Source organism: Motacilla alba, chromosome 8, assembly GCF_015832195.1.
Source record: "Motacilla alba alba isolate MOTALB_02 chromosome 8, Motacilla_alba_V1.0_pri, whole genome shotgun sequence".
Lineage (NCBI taxonomy): Eukaryota > Metazoa > Chordata > Aves > Passeriformes > Motacillidae > Motacilla > Motacilla alba.
The window spans coordinates 6,206,895-6,227,541 of NC_052023.1; the positions used below are offsets into that span (position 1 = coordinate 6,206,895).

Here is a 20,647-nt window from a genome sequence, read left to right on the forward strand (position 1 = left end):
GCAGGAGCAGGCCGGGTTGTTCTGGGACTGATCTGTCACCACAGAGCCTTTGACGTCATGTCACGCTTGCCCTTGAGGGACTGCCTGTCTTGTGTGCTTAATTTCTTAGGGAAAATCAAAGACATGCAAACCAGATGATTTTCTTTAGTTTAGCTTGCATGACATGATGCAGGTACAAGGAAGCAGCTTTAGTCTGTGGTTGCTGGGGGTTTTTGGTCTCACTGATTGCTTTTGACTTGATACAAGGATTTGTATGTTGTAGTATGTAGTGTTTGAATGTTGAAATAGTGCAATATAATAAGATTCTAAATAATCTTAATTTGCTGCAACTCTGACAGTAACGGTGTGTTGAAGATCTGGGAATGTCTCTTTCATGGTTACATTGATAGCACTCATTCTTTCCTGGTGCAATTCTGAAATGTTTGTTTTCTGTTTTATTGACAACTAGCAAAAATGATCCATCTGGAAAGTGAAATCTTTGTTTAAGAATGCCTCAAAATCAAGTATTAGAAAGGACTGTAAAAATGGTACAAAGATTTTAACCAAAAATGCTTGTCTTGGCTATTAAGAATTCTGATGATCTTTATTTTCAGCTGGTGTTTACACCTGTCTGTTCTTGTTACCCAGTGACTCTGCATTGCTAAGTGACCAAGAGCAGGCTTCTGTTTTACATTGTAAATCACCAGAAAGATGATTCAGGAAGGATGCAGACACTCAGGTGAATTAGCTGTTTAATTACTCTGCCCTCACTGGGATGAGTTAACTTCTTTCACCGTGTGCTCTGGCAGAAGGATAAGCTAATTTTGTTTAGTTTATCTCAAAATGAGAAGATGTCAAAGTGAGCTGAATTGATTTCCAGTTGGTATGAGCTGAGAGAGGACAGTGGCAAGTTGGCAGAGCTGCAGGAATGATAAAAAGAGGGGACAATGAAAACCAGTGTTAAATCCTGTATTGTAGGTACCATCTCCTCAGCTCCATCTGCACAGCCCAGGGTGAAAACATCACATTGTTGGTCAAGTTCTTATTGTAGGTTGGAACACAGAGTAGTTCTCAAAAAGGTCATGCAGATTTTGCAGGGCTGACAAATGAGAAATAGTAACTATTTCTCTAATGACCAGATTAAGTGTATTTCACTTGAATGTAAACAGAATCTTAGACTTCTGCGGAGCTTTTCCTCAAAGCAGGATTTTTTGCAGCAGATCTGTTGACATCAGTTCCAGTGGCAGGTTGATGGTAGTATGAACCATCCTGTGATTTCAGAAATGACAAGCTCAAGCCCTGAACTCTGCAAACCTACCTGGCATAAGTGTATATAAATGTATAAGCATTTGCTGGGGATTGTGCTGAAGTTTTGTTCAATTTTTAACTTCAGAAATAACTGCAAAAAATAATAGAAAAGAAGGCAAAATGATGCTTCCAAGGAGCAAAGAGGTATTTTTTAGCACTCCCAATGTGAAGTGGGTGAAATTTAGCATTAACACAGCATGCTCTGAAGTGGAAGAAATTTTGTCTTGTTGCAGAGAGGATCGATGTGGTGATGAGAGCACTGTGTAGCAGTAGAAACTGCTGCCTCCTCTCTGCAGGCAAAATTCTCCATAATTTCATCTTGTGGTCCTTTAGACTGGTCCATTTTGTGTTGACATACTGCATGTAGTGCTTTGTAAGTGTGAATTTTTTCAGGGTTGAATTTAGGAAGAGAGAATTTGCCTTGAAATTCTTTGTGATTTTTTTTTCTTTTTATGTTTTCATGGTTGTAAATTGGAAAAAAAGAACATGGGAAATATATGACCTGATGGCTCTTTATGTCTTGGAAGGAAAAAAAAAAGTGTCTTAGCCCCTTCTTCTCCTACAACATAAAGGGAATCAGGAAAACTTATCTGTTTTCTGCTGCTATCTAGCTCTGTATTATTACTGTTAAAAGGTTTGGTTTTTTATTTTTTCGATGCAGTTTTATACACCACAGTTTTATATAACTGTGTGGTAGAGCAGAAGGAACATAATCATGTTTCAGATCTTGTAAAAGTCTGAACTCTTCTTGTATGTTTGAATACAGTTAGGATGAAAGATAAATTCCAGAAAGAGACTTAGCTGTTTCCATTTTTTCTGTTTTGGTAAAATATGTCTCATGTGTTTCAGTGTGAATGGTGGCAAATATGTGGCAGAATGAATAGCAATGCTCTGCCTGCTGAAGTTGAATAGTTGAAAAGGTTTGGGTATCAAAAAAAGGCAGCAGGTTGCTGTATCTCAGCTTTTGCTGAGTAGAGGTGTTCTTATGTTTGGAATTAAGCTCAGTTCAAAATATGGTTTTGTGAGGGTGAACACTACCTTAAAAATGCTGTTGTGTTAGATTTCTTGAACTAGGTAAAGCCAGAGTACAGGGATAGAATTTAAAGGTTTTCTGTGCTCCCTTTTAAAGTAGTATGAGTGCTTCATAGTTTTGAAGGTAAAACACCTTTATGGGACAGCACTGTTGTCCTAATTTTACAAATAACTACTTGGTCTTTCTTCCCTAGGTGGCTTGCTCAAGGTTACACAAGAGTCCTCTGATGGAACAGGGAATTGTATCTAAATGTTTGATGTTTAAAACTTGAAGACTGATTTCTGGATTACTCTTTTGTAACAGAAAGGGAAAACCTATACTTTTCCTGTCATCCTGCTGAAATTAATTGAATTATAAGTATTTATACCCTGATTTTGATCAATGCTTTTAATTCTGTTTACTGCTTCTTTTTATTTTTAGGCATGTACTGGTATTGAAAATATTGATGAAGCTATAACGTTGCTTGAACAAAATAACTGGGATTTAGTGGTAAGTATTCTAAGAAAATGACTTCATAGATCAACCCCACATAACAGTGACATGGCATCTTGCTAAGACAGCTGGTAGCTTTATTTCAAATTTGGGGGTGTCTCGTGGCTGGGACAAACGGGCTGTTATGTGCAGACTGTTTCTGGTCTGTTAAAGCCTCATCTCCAAGTAAATGTGATCCTGAGTTAAACGAACCCTGCTCTGCTGTGATTGTCTTCAGGATTTTTAAATTTATTTCTTGTCCTCTAAAGCCACGTTTCATATTGTGTTTAGTTTCCTCTTGGCTTCATTTTGTTAGAAGTGTTATGAAGGGTAGTGTTTTTAGAAGACCTGTGTGTACACACGTGGGTTTTGGAGGATTTAAGTTCCTGTGGAAGAAAGGGAGAATAAACCAACTTTTTCAAATTTTCATGTGCTTTTAATTTTAAATTAGGATTGTTGCTCTTCTATTCTTGGTGGTTGTGCAGAATTGAGTCAGATGATTAAAGCCATAACTTTATTTAGATTTGATGCTATCCAGAGACCATTAAGTACAAACAAAATACCCAGCAAACACTCATCCTGAAAAAACCTCTCATCTATTTTGCCACAAGGTTCAATGTGCAGACAAGTAGGAGGAAACCAATAAAACCAAGCAAAGTAGTCTTAGGTGTTTTAAGTCTCTTCATAGGATTAGTAAATAAAGAAACTATTAATCCAATTTCTTAAGGTTTAGAAGTGTAAACTACAACAAACTTAATTAAAAAGCGAGTGGTCTTCCTTTCAATTGTAAAACATTTGATTCCCTCCTTTTTTGTTTATCTTTTCCAAATCAATGATCTTTGGACCAGTCCAAAATATCAGAAAGTTATTATTAAAAAAACTAGATTTCTGAAATTGGCTATGGATATAGTTTCAACTGTAACTTATTGTAAAAAACCAGTACAAACTCCCAACACTTGAAACTACATGTTAAAATGAATGCTGTCTTTATTTTGCAACATGTCAAGGTATGAGCAGGAGTGAGACACCAGTGGGCAGAAGGGAGTGTCTGTCATCAGTGCCTTCAAACAGAAAAACCCAGATGTGTGTTGAGTGTGGAGTTAAAACATCTTTTGTCATAGTAGTTTGTAGTGGCATGGCATGAGCTCTTTTGAAAATTCAAGTGTTTACTGGAAGGCAGGGAGTAGTCTTGTGCATTCTGTTCAGGTTGTGGGTTCCCAATACAATCCATTAGATCTGCTGGATGTGCTTTTGGGGGATTTGTAAATTGTGTGCATTACAATACAAATGGTCAGCAGGTTGGGTTGAATGAGAGAACTGCCCTGAAAAATGGTCAGAACAAATAAGTCTCTTCTGAGACTCCAGAATGAGCAGAAAGCAGAGTGAAGTTTCTAAAGCTATGAGAGCACCTTTAAATACTTAATTTTATTAGTGATTACTAGATGATCTAGGAGTAGAATATAGAGAGGAAAGAAATAATGACCCGAATGTGCAAGCTTAAGGCATAGGGAAAGTAAGAAGGGGTAGAAAATTAGGAATGCAAGAGGTGCTTGAGGAAGGTACATAATTTTTGAAACTAGGCAGAAGATGAATGACAGGTATGTCTATGAAAAGGAAATGGTAAGTTGTAGAAGAAACGATAATGTTGAGGAGAGTGTAAGTGAAGGAGATGCCCTAAGGGTCTGTCATTAACAGGACACTGGCTCATTTTTATTCAAAGCAGCCTTGTAAAAAAGGGAGTGGGAGTGAAAGTCAAATCCTGCTAATCTAACAAGGAGGTAGAAACAAAAGAATGAAGAGAAGAGTGAAGAAAAGGAGTTCCTGGGGTGTGAGAGAATCAACTATCTCTGTTAGGCAAGGGTTTTTAGCATTTCAGAAGAACTTGAGGAAAGGCTCATGATTTAAGAGAAATGTAGCATTTTTTATTTTGGAATTAAAAGTGCATGATCCACGTGTGGTGTTTTTCTGTGGTTTTGTGGGTTTTTTTTGGGTTTTTTTGTTTGTTTTTTTTTGATTGGATTTTTTTAATACCTCAAATTCATAGTCAAGTACAGATTTAGTGCCTAGGAATTGGGGTGGGTTTGTTTAAATTCAGCTGAAAGGCCTTGGGTTTTTTTAGTTGAGATGAAAAACTAAAAAAATCCTTTAGTTTGGCACTAAATATGTCGTTCAATTCAGAGCAAAATGTGAAGAACTTGGTTCACAGTTAATGAAGACAGTAGTGAAGTAGTGATGATTTTGGTAAGGGCTCCTCTGCCATTCTTTGGCCCTCAGTGTTAGGTAAATGGGAAGAACACAATTTATTTTTCTCTAACTTCGTTTTCTGATTCAGAGGCTTTTAAATGTCGATTCCTTTATTTCTGTGATGTTGGAAGTCAAATCAGAAGTCAGTATTTGATGAGGAAGTCTTCTGTGAGGCACCCAGGCTAATAAGTCGAAAGCTAAGCAAATCCCATTTGGATGTCATCAACCAACGTTCAGGGGCACTCCTGCAGCAAAAAGGGGAAAAACCAAAAACATAAGGAAGTTCTTGTCTCAAAGAGATTATTTACTCTTGCTTTTCACTCAGCCTGTCTGTATCTCAATTCCATGTTCCTGTTTGGGGAAAAAAAGTCGTGCATTATCAGAGGCTGTGCTAAAGACCCAGGTTGAAGATTCCCTTGGGCACCTGTTGCTTCTTGAACTCTCTGACACTTAGCTTAAGGGCGTTGTTATTTCTCTGGGACTTCAGCCAAAATAACCAAAAGAAGGAGCCCTGGTGAGCTGGAAAGCAGAAGGATCCCAAACAGAAACAGAGAAGTAGGTACTGACATGGGCTGACAGAGAAGTACATCAGAATGCACAGAGACAGCAGAGGTTATTAGGTTCACAAAACAAGTTCCTTACATTGTGCTACAAGTACTGTGTGTTTGTGTAAGCTTTTCTGAGGATTACTTTGTTTGCACTGAAGAAGTATTCCTGCTGCTTACTTTGTCCCTGCAGTTTTTTCCCCTGGTCTTGCTAGAATTTAGTATTAAGGGTTAAAATGTCACCAAGTATCTTTCCTATTACTTTTACTATGTTCTGTATCTTTTGGACATTTGGTTTTACCTTTAAACAGAGGTAAACCTGGGTTAAGTGTAAGGCTCTCCTTTCTAATTAGTTTTTCTAATAGTCACTTTTGGTTTTTTTAAGAATTAAAAAGAATTCATTTTTCTTTTCAGTTTAGAGCTGGAACATCAGCTTCCTATTTTTGAACTTTAAAGATTACTTACCCCCAGTTAGAAGTCTTCATTGCTAATCCTCTCTATGGGATACTCTAAGACAATATAAACTGCCTCTAATTTATCCTGAGTACTAAATAAACTGGATTTAAATGTCTCAGAGTTGTATATGTTTTATAGTGCTCAAAGCAGTTGTATATGTTTTGCAGTAGCTGCTTGAAGCAGTATGGGAAGCTGTCTTTCATAAATGTTTGGTTGCTTGGCTTTGTTCAAGTGCTCGAAATAAAATTGGTCACAAGAGTGCTGCAGAGGAATTCATATGCAGCACCAGTGTAAAAACTGCTTGGTGGGATCATGAAGCCTAATTTTGCCAATAATTAGTTCCCCTCTGCTGCATATGACTTGGCCTTTGTGGTGGTCTGCTGCATATAGAGCAGCTTAGGGTTTTTCTGTGTTAGAACACTGTAGCCTAATTACAGGGCTTATTATAGGCTGGGCGACGAAATGTTTCAGATGTTCTGTGAGATACAGAAGATCAACACAGATAATATAATGATCTCTTCAGGCATTCTGCTATAAATGGATGCAGCTCTCTTAAGCCTCCCAGGGTTGCTGGTATGTTATTTCCTGAGTGTCATTTCTTTCAGCTCTATTAATTTACAGTAATTTTTACCATCTGAGGAAGCAGAAGTTAGGAATTTCTGTCCACTGTAAAGTCTGGTGGTTTCATAGCTTGCCCATTTAGACTCTGACCTTCTCTTTTGGCATGTGAAGGTAAGAATGACAGATAAAGACACCTTAAACTTTGTGTATAAGCAGTAAAATAAAAGTGTGAAAAAACCCAACTGTGTTGTCTGTTGAAGTGTTTCTGTTGATGGTACATATTTAAAGGAAAATCACCCATTAGTGACTTGACCTTATGCTGTGTGGATCTTCATATATGTGAGGTTATTACGCAGGTGAGAGCTCTTTGCTCTCTTGAGATCCAGTGCTTGAATCTGTGCATGAAAAGTAAGTGAAGTGATCTGCTCTGCCTTTCACAGATTTAATGAAAAATTCAAGTCCTTCAAATGCAGCATGACTTCATATTCTGTACTGGTAATCAGAACAGGATTTTTGAATGAAAAGCAGAATTCACCACACTCAATTTTCTTTTTCCAGAATGGTCATTTCTGTTTTTACTCCTGTTCCCTGGTTTAAAATTGTTTTTATTTCGTGTCTTTTCCAAGAGACATTGTAGTATAAGTACTTTTTAGTATTGCTTTAAGAAGAAAATAAATTTCATCAAAGTAATAGGGGGAGAGAGGCATTTATTTTCCAATATTGTTTCCTTGTAAATATGTGTATAATGATGGTACATATATAACCCCCTCCCAGTTTTTATTTTCAAAATGACCTTTGTGCCTTCCTGCTGTACTTGGCTTGATTATTCTATATTCTGGTAGAGGAACAAACACAGTATAACTTCAGTAAAACCAGTAGTGAAGTGTACCTGGAGATGGGATGACTTGCAGTTCCTGTCATACTCAGATTCCAAGAATCTCCTGACAAGAAGTGATTCTGTGTCTTGGAAGGAGAAATTGTATATTTTGAACAACTGTTCTTATAGAGCTTCAACTCTCAACTAGAACTTTTAATTTTAAATGGATAACTTAGACAGATGGAGGTTTTTTTTTTGCATCTTGCTTGTAAACTTCTTGGAAAATAATATTTATCAGACAGGATTTTTTTTACTCTAAGTACCAATTTTGTATATGTGTATTTACATCTATGTAATGCCTTTTGGAAAAAAAGTAACTGAACAGACAAAAAAATTGAACTGAGAAAAATCAGGTAGGACTTGGCAATATTTTATTTCTCTTGGAGATGCCCATTTAGGTGGGAATGGCAAAGAATGGGCTCTTGACAGTTATCAGCAATCTGTTATTTGTATCTTCCAGTGCTCTAACCAGTAACAATCCTTTTGTTATTAGGTGTAGCAAATTTCAGTAGGAGCTGGTAAAACTGATACACTTAGATTGTCTTTTGTCTCTCTCGCTCTGGTTTGCCTTGCTACAGCTTTGATGTGGTCTCTCTCTGTATGTTATTTTGATGGATTTGAATTAGTCTGCCTCCAGAAACTAGGTGATTAGTCTGAGTTTGGCACACAGCCCTTTCCTTTCCTTAAATGTGGGGCAGTGTTCAGTGTATGTTTATGTCCTTTGTTCAGCAGCTCTCCTGTTGCATTGCAAGCAGGCTGTGTTTCAGAGGCTGGGAACCAGGACTGCACTTCATGGTGATGGCGTTCATCACACTGGCCCTTTGATTTTGTATTGCTGACCTGCTATTTTCTTTACTTTAGAATTGCATACTGAATATGGCACAGATTTGACAGCACTCACTGTGGGACCAGTGAGAAGTTCAGGGTATATTCCTCTCATTAGGACTAAATAGGAGGGATATTCACTGTTGGGAACATGGGCTTGTCTGTGTATCAATAACATTCTCCCTGTGCTCAGATGAACTGTCACATCTGCCTAGTGGAAGCGGAGGTTTGTATCTTTGTTGTTTTTTTTAAGGAGCATTTAAAGTTTTGATTTAGACAGGTGTTCTCTTGTGGATCTTGGTGTCCTGTGGAACATGTTCTTGTCAGCTCAGCAGGTTTATTCTCACTGTTACTGCAGTGAGGAGCCTGTCCAGCATTCACAACCCTGCTGCCAGCACAGGGAAGGAAAGAAGGAAGCCCTGGGTTAGATAATCCCAAGGAGTTTTGGTGGATGGGTGTCCCACTGGTGCAGGCATCCCATGGACATGTTCTCCAGGAAATTCATTCAGGAGTTGCAGGTTTTTTTTGTGTGTTCAATTGCAGCATTAATCTCTCCTAGTAGGACACAATTGTATATGAACTTGTCTTTTACAAAGGACTATAGAAATCCCCTTTGGAAGTCTTTAATGTATTTTCTGCTCAATTAGGGATCCCTGCTTGCCAAAATTGTTGTATTTCTCGTTCTCCATATTTCCAGCATTTTGCAGCTTTCAAAGTGACATTTGTGTGTCTTTGAGTAAGCTCAGATGGATGCTGTGTATTTTATGCAGCTGGGTGGTAGCACAGAAGACTTGTTGATTCTTAAAAACGGTATTAAATGAATTGTTTTTATTTTCTTTCAAATGCCTTAATCTTCGGTAAAACACATTTCCTTTTAATGTATTTTTTTCATGGAAGATTATATGAAATGTGTGGGTCTGTAGGCAGTTGTAATCATGGTATGGCTTTCCACATAGCTGTGTGCACATTCATCTCAAAACAACCCCCAAAAACCTGCTTGATTCATGTGAGGGTAACAAAGGGGTTGTGATGATGTGTTTTGTGGCTGTATTTTGTTGCTGTGATGGAGTATATGAAATTTTAGTTCTCTTTCTGACTAGAAAGAGAGTGGAGAAGATTTTTAGGTAAAGCTTTGCTGGCAGTATTGTAAAGTAAAATGTAAATTCTGTCTCTCCTTTTCAAATAACAGATGCAATTTAGTTACTTGAATAATTTAGGTTTTTAGTTACTCAAGTAATTTTAGTTACTTAAGAAATAATCTAAAGTTTTTCTTGTACAGTGATCAAACAAGCAATGGGACTAATATATTTAAATTTCTGTTCATGGTAAGAGACTCTTGTTTCTTTTAACAGAGACTTTTGTGTTCTGAGAATAAACAAAAAGCAGCACCTGAGATCCCAGTACTGCCCCATAGTACTGCTGGAGCTCTGTGGCTGCATCACCCACCTACTTCAGTTTTTACAAATACTTTTTTTAGAGGTGCTACCTCTTATTGGTAGTTTCTACAAAGGTTTCTTAGCATTCATTTGTTCTGAGACATTCAAATTCCAGAACAAATTTCTAGAACATACTAATAGTGCATTGGCTGGTATGAGTTTATTACCCTGTGACTATGACCTATTTAGTTGAACTAAAAATTGCACACATCTTATAAACATGTGTTTGACAAGTGTTTAGTCTGTCATTGAGTCATGTTGGGACTGTGTGAGTAGGAGAAAAACTAAGTAAATTATTTAAGAACAGCATCTGTGCCAGTGCTGTGGCTATTTTGGAAGCGAATGTTACTTGTGAAAGTTTTTACCACAAAAGCTAGGAGCCATCTAAAGCCATCAGACTTTCAAAGCAAAGTGTCTTAAAAATGGATTTACTTACAATACTGTTAAATATCTGAACAGTTTCTAGTTTTATTTCAATGAACTCGCCTTAGCCTGTCCTGGGTTGCTGCACCCCCAGCAGTACAGCACAGGCTGTTGGAGAAATGCTGAGACAACTTGCAGGTTACATACTTCATCTTGGGATTTTCTGCTTTCCAAACTTTTAAGCTGAATCTGTCATAACTATTTTTTTGATTATGGATTAGGGATTAGGCAGTTGGCTGACTACAGCTGGGGTCATTGGAGCACTGTTGATATTTCATTTTATTATGGCTTTTCAGGGCCATAGGCTTTTGGCAGTACTTCTATGACTTTTTTGTGTCCTGAGGTCTTGTGTCCTGAAATTTCTTCCCTGGTAGTACTTTCTAAGAGCTAGTATGTTACAATGAATGACTAAAAAACTCCGCTTTTTTAAAATAAGACTGAACAAAAAATATATTATCATGAGGTAGCTTATCCCTAAACTTTGCATTTTAGTGTTGCCATTCAAATTTACATAAAATTACTAGGAGAGGGGTAAAAATATGGGAGTTCAGAACATTTTCCAATATTCATATCAAGGCATAGCCTTTGATTTATCTGACTCTCCTGCTTTCTATTTATTAATGTTTTAAGGAGTAATAAAATATGTTTTTGTATTAAGCATAAGCATTCCTTTCTTTTAGAAGGTGAAGCAGCACTAATGTCAAAGTTGTGACATTAATGACTAAGACCAAGGTACTTGTATGTGTGTCAAAGCAGAGACACCTCATGGGCTACTTTCCCTTTCTATGTGAATGAGTTTTGAGTGGGTTGTTGAGAGTAGATTGCTTTCCTTTATTCCTGCTGAGCTAGAGTCAGCTCAGGTACGTGCTGATCCTTAAGCTTCTTAGAAATCTGTACAGGTTCTTTACTTTCACTGTGCCGGGAAAACACATTCAGTTATGAATTTTTTATTTCCGTTGCACTTTGGGGAATTAGGCAGGGACAACATAGAATTGAGGAACTCTTCAAAATGTAGTGGGTTTTTCTTCCCTCAGAATTTTAGAAGTATATCTAACTGTTGAAAGGCTTCCTAGTGCATTTAGGCATGTTGTAGGAGTGACAGGAAAAAAATTGCTGAAGCCACCAAAGATGTAGGGAGAAATGGGAAACCACATCTAGAGTGCTAATTGTAAACTATTTCAACGCGTGCTCTCTTGCTGATGAAGTGAATCATCTGTATGAATGTATTCATGTGGCATTTTTTGATGAAATGTTAATTTTTTGCTTTATTAGCAATTCTATTGTTTTGCAGCTTTTCATGAAGTATATTTGTTGTAAAGAAAGCAAGCTGAAATAAAGCAGAATGCATAGAAGACATTTCATTGTAGTTCAATTACGGTTTTTGGTTAAATTTTAACCACGATGGGGACAAATGTTGTCATTCTGTATAAACTTTGTGGGTGTAACTTCACGTCTAGCACTTGGAAATACTTTTGAGACTTGCAAAGCTGGGGAGATGCCAGCAAATATAACATAAGCTACAGGAAAAAGCTGACTCATTCCTTTGCCTTGAAAAGCCTGCCAAAAATAACACAGGTAGATATTGCTTCTCTTACTACTGAGGCACAATTAGTAATTTTGTTATTTAAATATTACTGAATTAATTAAGAAACCTAAACGGAATAATATTTTTTATTACTTACACTCCTAGCAGTCAATTTTTGTAACCTCTGAAAGTAATGGTTTCAAAGTAGCTGTGTGCGTAGTAAGGTGATCTGGTTTGTAAAAAGTCTCTTTCTGGTTAAAGTGGTTGGTATTTCTGCAGAAGGTTTCAGGGAATTTCTTCTTTAGAATACACATCTCAGACTTGCTTGGAACAGGTGAGATTTGGTAGTTGCATAAAGCTGCTCAGAAGGCACATTCCTCTGCTGGGGAATCTCAGGCTCCAATCTGGATGTCTTGGGGCAGAAAGAAACCTTGGTAATTAATACAGCTGCTTCCAGTAAACCTTTGTTGTATTAATCCACATTGACTGCAGGAACTGACTAATAATTACTGGATGATTTTGTCAGCACCAGTTACTAAAAGTTCTGCTGTTTATTCTGGAATTTTCTACTTTTTTTTTTGTAAACTGATTGTAAGAGAAGACTGTGAATGGTCTTACTTTTTATCCAGTTTCCCAAAATCTCAGAGCAAATGTTTTGATGTGTCTGCACCTACCAGTACCCATTATTACCAGTTCTGTTGAAAATTTGCCCAAATCACTATTTGCAAAAAATAAAATTATTAGAGGAGAATTATTTCAAAACATTTACTGTTATTACTGGAATATTTGCATGCAGCAGAGCCCTGTGAGTTAGTTTCATTTTACGAAATACTTCTGTGCTCAAAAGGAACTAATAAATCTGTGCACGTACCTGTTTTGCTTTACTGTTGCATGTGAAAATATGTTCCTTTGTCACTTAGATTTATGGTATGGAAGCAGTTTGAAATTCACTTTTGCTTTTTCAGTCCTTTCATGGATGCTTTGTCTCACTAATGTTTTCCTTTATCATTTAGTTGTTTTTCCTCTTTCTGGATAATATTTTTTCAGTTTTGGGGTTTGTTTCCTTTCTTTTAAAAAAAAACCCTTCTCTCCATTGTAGGAAGCATTTGGAGTTCTGTTGTCCATGTATTTTGTTTGAGCATCAAATAAAAAATGGATTTTAAATATTTAGGATAAGAAGTTTATCATGTGAGAGCAGAGAAGTAGAGTAGGAGTCTTGGATGTCAGGGATAATATCACATATAGCCCAAATTAGGAGTAGAATCATTTGCAGTGGACTGATAATTGTAAATAGAGTGCTATTAATGACCCCTGTTTTTGCTGTGGAAATATATAATAAAATATAAAAGACAAAAAAAAATTTAAAAATTATTATGAGTTCTTAATGAGGGCTTTTTAGTCCATTTTGTTACACTTCTTTAAATTCAGCAAATCCTGAGTGATCCTCAAGCACAGATGAATACAGGCTGATATTTCCAAAATATAGAGTTTTTTATTCTGCAGAACTCAAAACCACAGTATGTTTGTCTTGTGTGTCATCTCACCCTCTGTAGTGTGGTTTTGTATGTAAGTTTTGGTATTATATTCACTTAAACAATCAGAAAAATAAATCTATGATTAAATGCTGAAAGAGTCAAAGATTAAAAGAAGTTTTTCTTTGTTCTGAGTATGAAACAACAAAATGCCTATTTTTTTGGTTATAATTTTAAATTCTATCCTACAAGCAGCTAACACCTCTTCCTGTCTTTGCCTCTGGTAATGTAGAAAACAGCATGGAATAAACTTTCTGCATTTGTGATGTGAGAGAAATTGTTTTTATATCGAGAAGCTATTAAGTGTATAATAGGAAGGAGAGGCAAAAATGAGACAAAATGCAGAACCTTGGTTTTTTAGCTTGTCAGGTGTGTTAAACTGAAAATAAAATCTGAGTTTGGAGCATCTGGGGGAGACTGTAGATTTTTGGAAGTCATAATAAATGAATCCTCTCATCAAAAAAGCTTTTACTGAGTTTCATGGAAATAATTAAATATGTGGTTTATGAGGCTATTGACTTAAGTTGAATACATGACAAATTTACTAGTGCTGTCAATCTGAATGTGTCAGAAAATCAGGGGGTTGGAAGAAAATGCCCCATGAGCAAGTTACTCCATTATAGTTCCCTGTGACTTTCTGCAGCACTTGATGCCATTTGGTTGGACATCTTTAAATTTTGGATCATCTACCGTGGCAGTTCCTATTACCCTGTCTCGAGGTCTCATTTGTGTACTGCGTTTGTTTAATGTAAACCTCCTCAGTTTTTACCTAAACAATTGTAAAGCTCTGCGAGGGCTTTGCTAAGTAGACTCAAGTGGTCTCTCTTGCTGAACGCGGTCAAACCTAAATAAGGCTTTTGGAATTCTCTGGGAGCAGCTTGTGCTGGTTGTGTTAAGCTGGTTTGGTGATTTATCCCAGTGAAACTCGTGCATCTCTCAGGTGTGCAGGTTATTTACATCTCTCCAGCCTCCTCATCTGAAAGGATTGTTCTTCCAGCACTGTGCTGCTCCAACTTGTTTTCTCCTTCTGCTTATGAATGTGTTTTCTAGTGCCGTGTTCTGGAGAGCTGATCTTGCTTTGTGCTTTGTAAAACCTCTTGCTCTCCACTGGGGTGGAGCTTCCAAAGGAGAGATTTTCAGGGGTCTGTATCTGTCAGCCAGAACCATGGTGTGCTGTGGAGGTTGGGAAGGACAGGGGAGGAACATGAGGTGGCCACTGAGGAAGAGCTCCCTCCTCACCCATTGCAAAAACCTTTAACTGCTCTTTTGCCTGGGACTGCCTTTAACTCTTCATTCATCTAAATATCCCTTACAAATTCTGCAAATTTAAAAACTACTTCCCAACTGTAATTTGTGAAGAGGAAGGAACCCTTGCCTCATTTGAATATTCAATCAGTGTATGTAGATTTCTGCTTTTAAATAATACGATTGGTAAATCCAATCCATCTTCGAACTTTGTGAAAACCACTGAGTATTTACAACTTGTGAGTTAAATATTTGTGCTATCTAAAAACCCACATTATTCATAGGACCCGGGGATGAGAGTCACTCTAAGATGTGCTTCATTGCTTTTCAATGGTTAGCACTGGAATTGTGTATTTTGAAGGAAGTCATTGATGTTGTTTCAATAGGTAATTAAGGAATGGTGGTTCTTGGTTTTCTTTCCAGCACTGTTTTGTACCCATAGAAGATAGTCACAATTAGTCAGAACTGACTAATCTAGTTAAATTAATATTCCCTCGAGGAAAAGTTTTCTAAATTTCAGTCTGCTTTGCAGTGTTCTTTAGGTACCTAAATAATTTCAGAATGCCATGGATTTTTTATGTTGCCCAAACTGTTAATGAATTTGGTAACTTTTCATCAGCCCTATTGCTTTATTGTTCCCTATGTTTTTGGGGAATAAAAAAGTTGGATTTAATATATTTTAATACTGTAACTTGGAAGCGTGCTGCTGAAAAAAACACACCAAAAATACTGTTACTTTGAACCTTTGTAATGGGCATTTGTCAGTCCAGTGTTATGTCACATTCTTGACATCCTTTTTATTTAAACCCCCCCCCAGGATTCACAGTGTGTTTATCAAGATAACCTGTGCTATTGGATGGTGGAGTCACAGGTGCTTGAGACTGGAAGTTGTTTCTGGGTGTCTCTCTGGCCCAAAGCAGGTCCAATTAGATCAGGTTATGCAGTACTTAATGAATTTTTAAACAAGCTGTTCCAATTCCTGGCTATAGGATTGATATCCCTAAACAAAATGTATAAATCAAGAAGAGCTACATTCAGTTTATAATTTAATGGAATAAATTGTGGGCGTGGTAGTTGTTTGAAGGTTGTCATCTAAGCAGGAATTATTCTGTTTCAGGACGGGACAGTGTTGTGGAAGAATTCGTGTATGGATAGCACTAAGACACACCTAGGATTCTTGGCTTTGGGAAAAATCTTCTGAAGCCACTGTAATTTTCCATTTAAGGTGAACTTCACTGTTTGAATAGTGAAAGCATTAGCAGGCTGTGGTACCCTGGATCCAGCAGGGACACTCGTGGATATGCAGTGTGAGAGCAGCATAGGCACAGAGTGCTGCTTCCCTGGCATCACTCTCAGCAGCAGGTTATTGGGAGCTGAAAGAGCTTTCTGATCCAGACATGGTTTCTTTATATCAATAACCCATAAATAGATTTAATGCACTGGTTATTAAAATTGTTTTGAGAGTAGCACACAATTTTAATGACTATAAATTAGCCACACAGGGTGGTTTTGGTGATTAAAGATCCCTGGTTGGAGAGACAAAAAAAATGTAATGTTTTGAAACGTTTGCATAACCATAGAGATGTGAGCCTCTCTCAAAGGGGGCTGACATTGGGGAGGAACAGCCTGGAGCAGATCTTGCCTTAGTAACGTGTTCTTGTTTTAATTTTTTTTTTTTTTATAGTCACAACCTTCTCCCAATGAAATTCTAAAGCAGATGGTTGTTCCTTTTACTTTTTTTTCTTTGCAGGGTCTACTTATAGCTGTCTTGTTAGAACATGGATATTTAATATTTATGCAGTATGTACATGTGCACTGCTACCATTTGCTGTCTACATTATTTTAGTCTTCCATCTTTCTTAACAAACAGTGTCTGGACTCTTCAGTTTTACAGTGTGGTTAATAGAGGTCTTTCCATCAAAAAAGCACATAATGCTTCTGCTGTTTTTTCTTACTCCTGTGCCCCTTAAATGTCATCAAGTTTACAAAACTGGGGGTATATGAACAAGTGAGTTATTCAGTTTAAAAGAAAATAGCTTGAAGCCTCTATCGTATTTAACCCCTCAAACTAGGCTCAGAAGATGTTTGAGCTGATTTAATCCTCTGAGACAGAGTTTTGACAGAAGTGTGAGAACGCCACATTGCTGTATTTCTTCACAGCTGAAGCAGCTTCTTTTCCCCAAGTAAAGAGAATTTTGTTGCACCAGCAGATCATTATTAGTGTAGGTTTTGTGGTACAAATCCTGTGTTTGCTCTCTGTATCTTACAGATGCAAAATAAAGGATAATTTTTTCTCTCAGCCAGCTTTATCTGTTGATTGACACGAATTAAATGTATATTGCTGAAGAGTATGGGAGGGAGAAGCCAATCCAGAAAAACCCAAATAAACCAAAACCTCCTACTCTTTCCTGGAGGTTTATTAGATGAACACCATCAAGAGCTGTGTATGACTGCAAAAACCACAATGATGATAAATGAGACACGTTGTTAGAAAGAAACCACTGATTATTACCATGCACAGTGGATAAACTGATTTAAAACCTGATCTGGTAGGGAACCTTGTTTTTGCTGTAATTTGATACAGCCTCATGGGTTGTTGCTGTAGCTTATGGGTACCTCTGACCTTTTCCTTCTTTGCTTTTTAAATAATTATTAATGCAATATTTGTTTCTAAATGCAGGATAAATCTTATTGCAGTATCACAGTAATTTAGCTGAGTTCAGCAATAAAATGTTCTGACTTCATGTAGCCTTAACTATTAATGGAAATTGTAAAAAAGTCATGTTTATATATTCAGAGAAAAAGAAACCATAGCATTTAAATCTTGATTGCATCTATTTTTGTGTTTATTAAGCACTAACTTAAGCTACATTATTCTAATGTCCGTTTGTACAAGAGGTGTTGATAGATGATGACTGTCAGTAGTTCAGTCACAGGGTATGACTCTGTCCTCCTGGACTACCAGGGAAACTATGAACTGCTAAACATCAGTGTTCCCTTCTTCACTGGGGACCAGACACTCATTCACCAGGTGTTCTGGCCAACAGCTCAGGTATATCTGACATATGAGGATGGATATTAGAAGTTGTGAGGGTAGATAATGGATGAGTTGCTGCTGGCACAGGAGGAAATGGAGAGTAGTGGGATGCTACAAGTTCTTTAATCTCGCTGTTAAACCTTCTGATGATGTGGACAGCATGGAATGGTATTTAACTGCATAAACGCTGCTTAAAAAAATACTTCTTTTTCTACCTCAGGACAGTTTAAATGTTTGGGATGGTCCCTGGCAGCCTGAGGAGGCTGGGTGGTGTCTGTGTGTGAGGTGTGGGTGTGATGGAGCTGCTCTGGAGCCGCTGTTCGCAGCAGCTCAGCTCTTGGTGAGCAGGTGGGGCTGGCAGCACACAGGGTGTGTGCACGGGGCAGGGTTATTAGCTGGGCCATGCTGGTGCTCCTGGGGAGCATCAGGTTTTCTGTAGGTGCTCTGTGAGGCTGCCTGGGCTGTGCACAGTTTCCTGGGTGTGTTTGGGAGTGATGTGTTCCCTGTGTATGAGTACCAAAGTTTATTCCCAGGCATTCCACCTGGGGAATCCATCACATGCAAACAGGAGGCTGAGCTTCAGCTCATGTTTATTTTTCACTTGGGTATGGTTTTTATTTTATGTAGATCCCATAATGATAATATCATTCACCAAGAATATTCGCTAAATAGAGAGCATTTTAGGGCATGTTTTGAAGCAAGCTGATCACTCTTCAAAACTTATTATAACTGATGTATTTTTGTTCTGCATGCTTGATTCAAAATTTGTTTTCTCTTTTCAGGCAGCTATAAATGGTGTTATACCACAAGAAAATGGCATTCTACAAAGGTAAGCACAGAGGTCTGGAGTAGTACATGCAGAGAATGATGCTGAGTAACAGTTACTTTTTTTTTCCTTCCTCAATCCTAAGAAGATGACATAATTCTCCTTTTAAAGCTGTTTCTGGAGCCACAAATTCTATTCCTGGCAAAGCTGATTTAACATTCAGTTTTTCCCATACTGATAGAAAACTAGCTCAAACATCTGTTCAAAATAGTTAACTTTTATTTTATCTTCACTGGTGGTTGGGTCATTCTTTGCAGGTTTGTCTCTTTACACACTGGGTGTTGGTATGCTTCTGGCTAAGTATTTCTTTTTCCTTATGCATTTATAAAGGTATTGGTATTCCATGCTTCCCTGTTTCTGGCCAAAACCATTTGTACTTGTTTGGGTTTTTTTCTGTTTTTGTTTTTTAAATTGAATTACAGGCAGCAGAAACGGTAATAGATAAAGTAAGGTTGTTCCTGTTCAAAGTAGTTTTACTGATTTTCTTTCAGCTTCTGAATTAAATTTTGGCTTGCATACTGATGCATGGATATCTTCAACTCACTGAAATTTGATCTTCTAAGTGCTGATGGGGCAATTGAAAACAGCAGATCAGGAATTAAGCTACCTGAGAGAGACAGTAAAACAGTGTTTAAAAATTTGTGCAGAAAAATACTTAATGTACTATTTAAAAATGTCAATGATGAAATAAGATGCATAATATAGGTAAAGTGGTGTTTGACATCTCTGTCAATACTTACTAATTCAACAGAGTCAGGTTTTGATTGAGGATAAAAACTATGTGCCCAGTAAAGTTACTAAATATATATTTACTGTAAGGGCTGTTTAGTCCATGTGAGATCTTGGTTGTGGAAACTCTTTCTGCATAAGTTGACCTCAAAGCATTTCTGTCCAAAATCCCAGAATGTTTGATAGGGTAAAAGAAGCTGGGGAATAATTAGAGTAGTTAATGCCTGTCTTCACACACAAGGTGGTCCAGTGCCCACTTACATTTTCTTTCACTGTAATTTATTAATCTTTAGAAATTATTGGATAGTCAAATGTGTTTCAAATGGGTATTTTTGTTACTTTGTTTTTGTCTTGTTTTGTATTCTTCCAGTGGAAGTGGTTTAAAGGAAGGCTCAGAAGATTCAGAAACCTGGTTTCCAGTGGTTTTCAGATAGGGCTTATTTACTGATGTGGGGCTTTTTATGGTCTATTAGAGGTTGCTAGTCAGATATGTAGGATGCCTGTTGTGATGGAATCAAATAGAATTAATGCAACTGGACTTGAAGCAAGTTAATTTATTGAAGAGAAAAAAGTACACTTTGTTGTATAATTCAGTTGCTTGTTTTGTAATCCGGTCCTGAAAACTGGGATATTCATTGCTTCTTGGGTCTACTAACACAATTGTTCCTTAATTGTTCTTAATTCATACTTGTCCACCAAGTTGAAGAACATAATGTATCACTTGGTATTTATACTTTTTTAAATACTGAAAATTAGACTGTTTCCTGTACTCCTAAGAGCTCTGATGTGGGCCTTTGACTTTTGAGCCATGGGTCTGAGAGTGTGGGTCTTTGTAGCTGGGCATTCATCCTTCTGAGCATGCTGATGTGAGAAGTGAAGGAGCCCCTTGTTTTACAAGCATAACATGTTTTTCTGTTTCAAATGTGAAAGGCACAATGATGGGAGTTGCAATAGCTGAGTATTGTTGCACTTCTGTGACATGCATGCCATCCACATTTGCACTTTTTAAAGTTCAGACCTCCTCTAGATGCCAGATTTGACTTGCTCTATGAAGCATTTCCACTGAGAATCTCATGGTATCTTCGAGAACAGAAGGAATTTTTCAAATAAGGTCTGATAAAGAATAGAAATGAGACAAGTTATGTTGCAGCATTTCTGAAATCCACCATGAGATTCTGTAACTGCCCAGCATCTTCCTGGTAAGAACATCTAAAAGGCAACATCCTAGGCTTACCTGATGAAGTTTCTTGCCTTCCAGATTTGATTTCTGTACATCATAGGTTTTGTTTTGTTGTTTTTTTTTCTTTTTTTTGCCTGGAGTAATATTCCTGAAATGTCATGTTCTGTTGCACTTATTTCCAATCCCAGTTATGTGCTTCCTATGGAGAGGCTTACTGAGGAAGATGAAGTGCTTCTGGGTAGTGAGGGTATTCCAGTTTATTCTGACCTTGAGTATCCTTGAGTCAGGTATGGAGACATCCTTAAATGAATCTCCAGGAGCCTTGCAGGATTTTTAACTCGAAGGCAAGCTAGAATTCAGCATTGCATTACTGTTGTACTTCCAGGTGTTTTCTTCTTAAACACATGCTTCATTA

At 37.4% G+C, this 20,647-nt stretch overlaps 1 protein-coding gene across 1 annotated transcript in view; it reads left to right on the plus strand.

The window, feature by feature from the left end:
- The window catches only part of FAF1 (Fas associated factor 1), a 149,093-nt gene that overhangs the window by 13,884 nt on the left and 114,562 nt on the right, over window positions 1–20,647 (plus strand). Inside the window, exons 2-3 of the mRNA XM_038144133.1 lie at window positions 2,741–2,809; window positions 18,280–18,326. Coding sequence (XP_038000061.1) covers window positions 2,741–2,809; window positions 18,280–18,326 — 116 coding nt within the window. The remainder of the gene's footprint in view (window positions 1–2,740; window positions 2,810–18,279; window positions 18,327–20,647) is intronic.